The 11,228-nt window shown below is 42.1% G+C and overlaps 1 protein-coding gene across 1 annotated transcript in view; it reads left to right on the top strand.

The window, feature by feature from the left end:
- Positions 1–7,727, top strand: part of tgfbr1b (transforming growth factor, beta receptor 1 b) — a 34,687-nt gene extending 26,960 nt beyond the window's left edge. Inside the window, exons 6-9 of the mRNA XM_056450586.1 lie at positions 535–691; positions 2,111–2,235; positions 2,659–2,789; positions 4,784–7,727. Coding sequence (XP_056306561.1) covers positions 535–691; positions 2,111–2,235; positions 2,659–2,789; positions 4,784–4,909 — 539 coding nt within the window. The 3' untranslated portion in view covers positions 4,910–7,727. The remainder of the gene's footprint in view (positions 1–534; positions 692–2,110; positions 2,236–2,658; positions 2,790–4,783) is intronic.
- Positions 7,728–11,228: the final 3,501 nt, after the last annotated feature.

Here is an 11,228-nt window from a genome sequence, read left to right as displayed (position 1 = left end):
CCTCTTCTAGACTTAAAGATATTATATATGAAGTCAAACTGACATTAAGATGAGCCAGTTAATCTACACAAGTTACTATACTGATGAAACGGTTTGTTTTATTCATCTTTAATAGACTCTGATTGGGCGAAATATGTTTACCCACGCCCTTTAAATCATTAGTGTGCTGCGAGTGAAAGATGGAAGGCGGGACTCACGAATAAACTCCGCCCCCTACTCAATATTCATGTATTCAGTATATATTTAATATTCATCAATATGACTTGCCTGATGAGCCTAGTTAAGTGCACTTTAAGCTGAACACTGATATCTCGTGGAATAACTAGTCGAATATTAAGTGCTGTCATCATGACAATGATAAAATAAATCAGTTATTAAACTATTATGTATTGAAAAGGTTAAGCAGTAACCTGTGTGTTCTCCTTCAGGTCCTGTAGGGCTGATTGATCAGTGGAGTCTGAAATAAAATCAATATTTGTGACCGCTGCTGTTGTGTGTGTGTGTGTGTGTGTGTGTGTGTCTGTGTGTGCTCAGGGAAGCCTGCGATCGCCCACCGGGATCTGAAGTCTAAGAATATTCTGGTGAAGAAGAACGGCACGTGCTGTATTGCAGACTTGGGTTTGGCCGTCCGGCACGACTCCGCCACAGACACCATCGACATCGCCCCCAATCACAGAGTCGGCACCAAACGGTCAGTCAGAGCTGGAGGAGGATATAGATTAATGATTAGAGTCATGATAGATTCATCTCACGTCACAGAGGAGAAGAGATTCATAATTCCATCAGCACTGGAACTGTCAGGGGTTTATTATGCTCCTCATATATTACTCTATTACGCTAGTCACAGGTTAGGTTATTTTACAGTAGGTTAGGTTACGTTAGGTTATGTTAGGTTGTGTTACATTAGGTTAGGTTTGATTTGGTTATGTTAGGTTATGTTATGTGTTCTGTTTTGGTACATTATGTTAGGTAAGGTTATGTTATGATATGTGTTACGTTATATGTTATGTTAGGTTAGTTTAGGTTATGTTATGCTATGTTAAATTATATGTTATATTACATTAGGTTATGTTATGAGTTACGTTATGTTACATTAGGTTGTGTTGTGTGTTATGTTTTGGTACACTATGTTATGTCAGGTTATGTTACTTGTTATGTTGGGTTAAGTTATGTGTTATGTTACTTTAAGTTATTTTAGGTTATGTTATGTTACGTTATGTTGTGTGGTATATTATGTTAGGTTACATTGTTTTTTTTTTTTGTCCTATGTTGAACAAGAACAGTTTTAGCAGTAGCCAAAACACATTTGTATTGTTTGAAATGATTTTCTTTTCTGCAGAATTCATTAAAATGTTAAATAAGGTCTATCAAAACTGAACTTCATTTATTATTAGTAATATTTATTACTAAAAAACTTAATTAAGACACATTTTTAAAGCCATTTATTCTCAATATATATATATATATATATATATATATATATATATATATATATATATATATATATATAATATGCGAATAGATTTGATAAAGAAAATAATAATGATAATAAAATAATAATTATTCCAGATGAATTAGAAATGTGCGTGCGTGCGTGCATGCGTGTGTGTGTGCGTGCGTGTGTGCGTGCATGCGTGTGTGCGTGCGTGCGTGTGTGCGTGCGTGCGTGTGCGTGCGTGCGTGTGCGTGCGTGCGCGTGCGTGTGTGTGTGTGTGTGTGTGTTAGAAGCCTCTGCTTTATTTTAGATCTACACTGCAGTGCTTTATTGCAGATGTGTGGTCATTTTGCAGCAGAACAGACTGAATAAGCTCTGAGGTGTTGGTGTTTGTTTGTTGCTCTAATTGGGTTCATTAGTAAAACACTGTCATTTATAATCAAGTACAGAAGTAAATGCAGGATTAGTGCAGTTCTATTGTAAAGGGCAGACCTGCTGTGCTTTTGTCATTGAGTTTTAATTATAAATTGATTTATTCTCATGCTGCTTCTCCTGTCAGGCTCCGTTTTGTTGTGTTCCCGTGAGAAAGGTAGACAGTAAGCTGGAGTTTCCCTCATACGGCTGGTAACTGTCTGGAGTGTCGTGCAGTATAATAATATCTGGATGTGTGTGCAGGTATATGGCTCCAGAAGTGCTGGATGATTCCATAAACATGAAGCATTTCGAGTCCTTCAAGAGGGCTGATATCTACGCCATGGGCCTGGTGTTCTGGGAGATCGCCAGCCGCTGCTCTATCGGAGGTATGGAGGAGATCCTCTTGATGGGGTATATTATGCATGGGGACTTTTAATTTGGAAGCGACGCCTTTATTAACTGGCCCTGTTGAAGATCTGGTTTGTTTAAAGCTCTCCTGAAATCTGCTGTTTTTATTGGATGTTTGATGTAATCTCAATTTAAACATGAAGGGGCGGGGCATATAGTAGCTCCTCCTCTTTTAAAAACAGCCAATAGTGTGTTGTTTTTCTCACAGCTCTGCCAGTGAGAGTGGTTGAACTGAAGTGCATCAAATGAACAGCCAATGAGAAGGAGGGGGCGGGGCTAATCATTCTTCCCTCAGCTGTATATGTTATTGACGGTGTCCTGAAGTGGCCGTGACGTCAGTACTGCGCGTGTTCATTATGCAGATTGATTATTGATTATGTTTGTGCTGTAAATCATCACAGGTATTCATGAAGATTATCAGCTGCCGTATCATGATCTGGTCCAGTCGGACCCATCAGTGGAGGAGATGCGGAGGGTGGTGTGTGAACAGAAACTGAGGCCAAACATCCCCAACAGATGGCAGAGCTGCGAGGTACACACACACACACACCCACCCCACTCGCAGCACAGAAACACACACACTCCACTAACAGCACAAACACACACACTCCACTAACAGCACAAACACACACACTCCACTTACCATACAAAAACATACATACACAAACACCAATTACAGCACAAAAACACACACTCACTCACACACACACTCACTCTCACACACACACACACACACACAAACCACTTGGAGCACAAAAACACACACAGACCACTTACAAACACACATACACACACACACCATTTACAGCACAAACACACACACACATCACTTACAAATACACACACCGTTTATAGCACAAAAACATACGCGCGCACACACACTGTTTACAGCACAAAAGCACAAACACATATATACACACACACCACTTAGAGAACGATAGCAAACACACACCACTTACAGAACAAAAACACACACCACTTACAAACACACACACACACCATTTACAGCACAAACACACACACACCACTTTCCGTACAAACACACACACACACCATTTACAGCACAAACACACACACACACACACGCACCATTTACAGCACAAAAACACACATTCACACACCACTTAAAACACAAATACACACACACCCCTTAGAAGACAAACACAACACACACCACTTAAAACACACACCACTTAAAACACACACACACGCATACATTAGATTATACAAAGACAAAAGTGATGATCTAATGCAACAAAATGACAGAAATGACTACGCACGCACGCACACACACACACACACACACACACACACACACATCTGTTGAGAAAAATATGAAATAGAGTTTTAATAAACAGTCAAAATGAAGAGAATCCTCATCAGATCTAGTAAATGTATGATGTGTGTGTTCCTGAGGATGTTGATTGATCAAACTCTTGTTCTAATGAATAGAGCTGATCAATAAATCAGTTTGATTGAACACACTACAATAGTGCAGGCTGCAGTCATCTGAAATAGCCATTAAACAGGAGGATGGAAACGTGTGGGGTTTAGGACTGAATTACTGAACATGATGAAGCTGCACACAGATCTGACATGAGACTGAACAGCAGGAGCTGAAACTCTCTAACACACATTTACTCTGCTCATTAACACTGTTTACCCCAGAGACACCGCCTGTTTACTGTGCTCCAGCACCCGCGGGGATTATGACTTTATTATAAATATGCCATCAGCTCAGATTTGAGGAGCTAATATCCACTGATATTGATGTGTTGTGTTTATCAATGATTTAAAGAGACAGTTCACTTCTAAATGAAACATCACTCAGTATGTTCTCTCCCTTCAGTTTCTGTCATCTGTTGAACACTAAAGAAGACATTTTGAAGAATGCTGAAAACGGGTAACCATTGACTTCCATAGTAGGATAAACAAATACTAAGTCAATGGTTACCGATTTTCAACATTCTTCAAAATATCTTCTTTAGTGTTCAACAGAGGAAAGAAAGTCATAGAAGGTTTGGAACAAGTGAAAGGGTGAATGAATGATCACAATATTTCTGAATTAAGTGTGTGTGTGTGTGTGTGTGTTAGTGTGTGTGTGTTTGTGTGTGTGTGCTAGTGTGCGTGTGTTAGTGTGTGTGCGTGTGTGTGTGTGTGTGTGTGTGTGTGTGTGTGTGTGTGTGTGTGTGTGTGTGTGTGTGTGTGTGTGATATATCAGGACACAGATGTGTTTGACAGGTATTACAGTAGATGGTGATGAATGAGTGATGAACACATTGCTGATGTCTGCATTTTTCAGCAGGCGTATCAGTGAATCTTACTCTCAGAATGTAAGACTGGACAGTCTTCTGTAAGGGTGGAGTAGATGTGGAGCAATATAATATAGTCTGTACTTTGTAAAACAATGGAAACCTGTGAACTATACACACAATTCACAAAACAAATCTCTGTGTGTGTGTGTGTGTGTGTGTGTGTGTGTGTGTGTGTGTGTGTGTGTGTGTGTGTGTGTGTGTGTGCACACAGGCTCTGCGTGTGATGGCTAAGATCATGCGGGAGTGCTGGTATGCTAACGGAGCGGCTCGACTGACGGCGCTGCGCATCAAGAAGACTCTTTCCCAGCTCAGCCAGCAGGAGGGAATCAAGATGTAGATCTTCGCCGAGCATTCTGGGAAACGCTGTTCACACGGACTGCATCAGCAGCACAGCGGCGGCGGATCTCCAGTTTCTAGCCTCCAGACTCCAGCTCGGGTTTGTGTGCAGAAAAACTGATTTCTGTGGGACCTTCTTTTGCACCTTGTGTTTGAGCTTCTCACTGCAGTTCTTCAGGTTTTTCTTTATTTTTGCAAAAAAAACACCACCACCGACTCATTGGGAGATTCGTCAACAGGGGGACGTGTTTTAAATGATTCATTATGTGCCCTGGCAGACATCTGGCTGCATTACCTGTAGAAAACTAAAGCTACCAGGTGGTTTTCTGTTCCTTTCACACTACATCTGACCGCTTACCCCCATATGGAGGAGCTTTCCTGAGCGGTCAGTTTGCTCTGCAGCTCACCTTGTACAGTGTCAGACTTGGGACGCAGAGTAGACCAGGGATGGAATCTGGCGAAGGACAGTGTCAGAAACCAGAAACCCAAAACCCCATGATGCACTTTTCTCTTCTAATTTGTTTTGAAAACACTAGCAGATTAGGGAAGAGGAGTGGGGCAGTCGAAAGCTCATCTACAGTGCTCAGCGTATACGTGATCACCCCTCATACATCACTCTTTTAAATTCATGTTTAATAGGAAGCTCTACAATATTATATGTGTGCATATACATTAGATTAGTCAGTACTGAAGCCAAATCTGGAGCTTATTGAACTAAATAACCCACGATAACGCTCCAGAAACTAGCACAGCCAAGTGTATATGTTATAGAAAATATTAAATACAAATTTAACAAAGAGGAAGAATCAAAAGAAGCAAAACATGAAGAATTTAGAGGAAATTTTGTAGCTTGTAATTTATTTTTGCAATATTTATCTTGAATTCAATTGTATTATCTTTCGATTTCTAAATATAAATTAAAGTATAAATTTTATAAATATATCTGTTTAATAAATCAGTTTTGATTAAATGCACCAAAACACACTGCCTATATTCACTAAGAAATGGAGGAAATATTAATCTTCAAAATGAGCTGTCCTCAGTTATGCTGAGCACTGTAAATGTATTATTAAAAGGACGTATAAATGTCACGTACAATGGGGAAACATGGCCCAATGACGTATTTGATATTGTCAAAAATGTACACCGCGGCCTCTAGTGGATATGTGAGAAATTACAGGTATGAAAAAACGTAGCTTAGTAACATTTGAGATGGTCAGGAATATGCACAAGCGGCCTATAGTGGACCTAAGAGAAATTGCATGTATGAGCAAACGTGGCTTAATGACATATTTGAGATCATCAAAAACGTACATGGCAGCCTCTAGTGGATTTCAGAGAAATTGCACATACAGGTAAACATGGCCAAGCGACGTATTTGAGATTTGCAGAAAATGTACACGGCGCCCTCTTGTGCATTGACGAAAAATTGCACAAATGAGCTAATGTGACCCGGTGACGTATTTGAGATTGTCAGAAATGTACATGGTGGCCACTAGTGGATTTACAGAATTTGTACGTAAAGATGGCCAATGACGTATTTGAGATTTGCAAAAAATGTACACGACACCCTCTTGTGGATCGACAAAAAAATGTCAAAACTGTGCAAACATGGCCCGGTGACATCTTTGAGTGTCAAAAAGGTACATGGCAGCCTCTAGAGGATTTACGAAAAACTGCACGTATGAGAAAACATGACCAAGAGACGTATTAAAGATTCACAGAAATATACACAACAGCCTCTAGTGGATTTACGAAAAATTGCACATACGAGTAAACATGGTGCAGTGACATTCCAGATTCGAGATTGTCAACAATCGCACATTGTACTGGTTGATTTTGGAGAAATTCCACATACACATGGCGTAGTGACGTACTTCAGATTGTCATAAATGTACTCGGCGCCCTCTATTAGATTTATGAGGAATTGCACTTAGGAGGAACCGTGGCCCAATAGCAGCGTATTCTAGATTGTCAACCGTACGCAGCAGCCTCTGGTGGGTTTAGGAGAGCCTGCACATATGAGCAAACATAGGCCAGTGACATATTGAGACTGTCTGGTGGACTAGTGAAATCAAAAGCTTCCAGCAGACGTGGCCCTGAGCACATATTCCCCAATAAAACACATCCCTGTGTGTGAATCTCCAATGAGCCGGTGTTGAAAAGGAAACTGGACCCGACCTCATTCAGTCTAGCGCACACACACATGCTGTGACACATATGCAATATAGATGAAGCGATCGACTTTATATTTTTACTGCTCTGCTACAACAAATACCACGACAACCATGCCTTCCAAGCCAGGTGTAACCAGAAAGTGCCACTGCTTTGAACCAACAAACCAACCAACAACCAACCAACCACGGACCCTCGCGGCGTGCGGTCGGTCCAGCAGACCACCGTCTCTTATGCACACCCGCCGGTGCCATGTCCATCCGCTCTGCTCCTCATCCTTCCCATGATGCAGTGCTGATGCAGACGCTACAACCGTCAGACCTCTCATCCCAGCATGCACTGCGGCCGCAGTACTGGAACACGCCCACAGGGGGCGGAGCACACTACCAGAACACAGGAAGATTCCCTCATGCTTTAGAAGCTGATTGTGTGTTCAGTGAGGAGGAGCGTATACCCAGCAGAGTACTGTAGAGCTGTGAACGATTAGTGCTGTCTTACAGAAGAGATTTATTATTGAGCAGCAGTGTTCCTCCATTTCTCTCAGTCAATGCTGGTGGCTCAGTGGTTAGCACAGCAAGAAGGTCTCTGGTTTGAGTCCCGGCTGGGTCAGTGTGTGTTTCTGTGTGGAGTTTGCATGTTCTCCCCGTGTTGGTTTGGGTGTCCTCCGGGGGCTCCGGTTTCCCCCACAGTCCAAACACATGCGCTATAGGGGAACTGATCAACTGAATTGGCTGTAGTGTATGAGTGTGAGTGTGAGTGTGTGTGTGTGAGTGTGTGTGTGTGTGTGTGTTTGTGTGTGTGTGTGTGTGTGTGTGTGTGTGTGTGTGTGTGTGTATATGGGTGTTTCCCAGAGATGGGTTGCAGCTGGAAGGGCATGCTCTGCATAAAACGTATGCTGGAATAGTTGGCGGTTCATTCCGCTGTGGAGACCCCTGATAAATAAGGGACTAAGCTTAAGGAAAGTGAATGAATGAATGAATTTAGTATAAATCATGTATTAAAGAACCCTAAAAGTAAAGCCAATAAACACATTTACACAAATTTAAGGCAAATATAAAGCAAAAAGATTAAAAGATTTGCAATTAAAAGCTGTTTTTAACCTTCATTCATTCAATCATTTTCTTTTCAGCTGAGTCCCTTTATTATTTGGAGTCGCCACAGTGGAATGAACCACCAACCTATCCAGCATGTGTTATACACAGTGGATGTCCTTCCAGCTGCAACCCATCTCTGGGAAGCATCTGCACTCATACACTACAGCTAATTTAGTAGATCAGTTCCCCTATAGCGCATGTGTTTGGACTGTGGGGGAAACCGGAGCACCCGGAGGAAACCCACACCAACACGGGGAGAACATGCAAACTCCACACAGAAACACACACTGACCCAGCCGGGACTCGAACCAGAGACCTGAGTGCTGTGAAGCAATCGTGCTACCCACTGCGCCACCGTGCCGCTCACCTTTTATGAAAGAATCATAAGAAATCCTTCATCTCTGCTGGTTATTAGCGGTCGTGTCCTCATATTGTCCAGATTTCATCATGAACACTGTAGTGCAGTAATGATGATAAACTGAGCCACAGAGAGGATTCAGTTCAGCACACATTAACTAACAGAACCGCAGAGTTCAGCTGAGTATATAAGAGCAGCTTCAGTGAACACACTCCTCTTCTCAACCATGAGGACTCCTGCAGCGTCTGAGCGCTAGTGTGGGTCAATATAGCAAACGTTACTAAGCCATAGCTTTCACAACACTCTGTGGCCACTTTTTCTAAGAGAATGTACACGAGCAACTCTCCAGGACTGCTGGAACTCTTACGGGACCAAGCGTTCGCACGTACTGTATAAAAGACAACACACACACACATGTAGCAGCAGACGCACAGTGTCAGAAAGCCTGCAGGACGAGAGCGTGTGATGATCAGTGGAGATGTGTGTGTTGATCTGTGTTTCTGCTCAGCTCACTCCACAGCTGTGATCAGCTGCTCTGGTCATGGTGAACACACCTCTGCAGCGTGTGTTAGGCTCCTTATAAATGACAGATCGACTGCAGTCAGTAATGCAACATCTGATGGAGGTGAGGATCAGTCACTGCTCATACACACGCACAGACACACACACACACACACACACACACACACACACACGTCTACACTTTAAGTTCACACCGATATGCATTTAAATAGTCTGATTTACGGGTTTACATGCTAACTGATGACCTGCCAACACACACACACACACACACACTCACACATATATGCATTTTCTCTCTCATACACAAACACGCACTCACTTTTACTTACTTAACTCACTCACTCACACACACACACACACACACACACACATGCACTTACACTTACCACTCACCCACTCACAAACACACAGACACACACACATTTAGACACACACATACTCACACACACATTTTTACTAACTCATTTGCTCACTCTCTTTCACACACACACACACACAACTCGCACACACTTTCGCTTTCACTTTCACACACACTCACAAACATTTAAAGACACAGACAAACTCACAGACACACGCATAATTACACACACACACGCTTTCACTCACTCATTCACTCACGCACTCATGTACACTCACACACTCACAAATACATACATTTAAAGACAGACACACACATACTCGCTGACACATGCTCTCACACTCTCTCCCACACACACACACACACATTTCAGCAGTGTGAGCAGTCATATATATGTAGCTGTTGTGTTTACCGCGGTGCAGTGAACCGCCGTCAGGATTATCAGTGTGAGGAGCATCTTCAGCAGCAGATCACACATTCACTTCAGTGTGTGTGTGTATATGTGTGTGTGTCTGTGTCTGACTCTGCTTCTGTTTTCATGCGTTTAGCAATAACAGCACACACACACACACACACACACAGAACTCACTTATCTTCTCATTCTGCTGGACTTGTGTGCTGTAGAAGCTGAAGGTGTGTGTGTGTGTGTGTGTGTGTGTGTGTGTGTGTGTGTTCTGCTTCACACACCAGTGACTCCTCAATGCAGCTCTGTAATGTGTGAGCCTAGCTTTTATAAATAATGTGTAGATGTATATAAATATGTTTGTGTGTGTGTGTGTGTGTGTGTGTGTGTGTGTGTGTGTGTGTGTGTTTGGTACAGTTGTGAACTGAAGGAAAAAGTGTGTAAACTCGGCAACTGGTGCTGTCAGAGGAGAAACACACACACACACACACACACACACACACACACACTGATCAGTGTTATTCTCTGTCTCTCTGGCTAGTGAATTACTGTAGCTGACTGTGTTTGAGTGTGAAACGCTGGACACGCTCTACAATAAGGTTTAACCCACACCTCAGCTGTGTTTGAGGTGAAATGAATCGATGATCTTCTTGAGCTGGATTAGATGAACACACACAGAGAAATGAACTAAAAGCGATTCTAAAAGACCGAGTCAAAGACAAAATGTCCTGATCATATCCAGCCCGAGTGCAGTGTCTGCTTAATATGTCAGCTATTGTGAAGATACGTGATGATAATGTTGTGTTTTCAGTGTGTGTTGTGGATAGAGTTATGCTGAAGATGTGCCTGATGCAGTGATGTGATGCTGGAGGAAATGAATCCTTTATTCCTTCAGCTGTCCACCAAGTGTTGTGGGGCCGGCTGCACCAGCAGTGCTTCAGTTCACTTAGTCAGGACTTAAAAGGAGAAAAATAAACAGGGGGGCTAATAATTCTCATTTCAACTGTAGATGAGTTCATTAATGCTTTATATTGGATATTACATCATTCAATGTGTCTGCGCGTGACTTTACGAAGAGCTTACAACCTACTAAAGGTTTGCCTTCAGAACATGCTGCAACCGAAGTGTGAACAAATTTAGTGAGAAACTTGCTGGTAGTTACTAAAGCCCTAGTGTGGACTTAAGAGTCTAGTTTAAGAAACAGAACAGCAGCTGCAGCCCGACCCTGATGTCTATAGCTGGAGTTCTTATCTAGAATAAAATGGCAGCTTTTTGTCTTTGACTCCTCTAAAGTTGACAGAGATGAAAGATTCTGTCTTGTTTCTAGTCTAAATATAGCACACTTATTATATTCAGAAGCGTTTTCAGAGCAAGATAAGAGTATAGTGCTGTTTTCAGCAATAATGAGTC

Source organism: Danio aesculapii, chromosome 24 (assembly GCF_903798145.1).
Source record: "Danio aesculapii chromosome 24, fDanAes4.1, whole genome shotgun sequence".
NCBI lineage: Eukaryota > Metazoa > Chordata > Actinopteri > Cypriniformes > Danionidae > Danio > Danio aesculapii.
The sequence above is the reverse complement of the archived record's forward strand: the minus strand, read 5'-3'. Positions and strand labels throughout refer to the sequence as shown.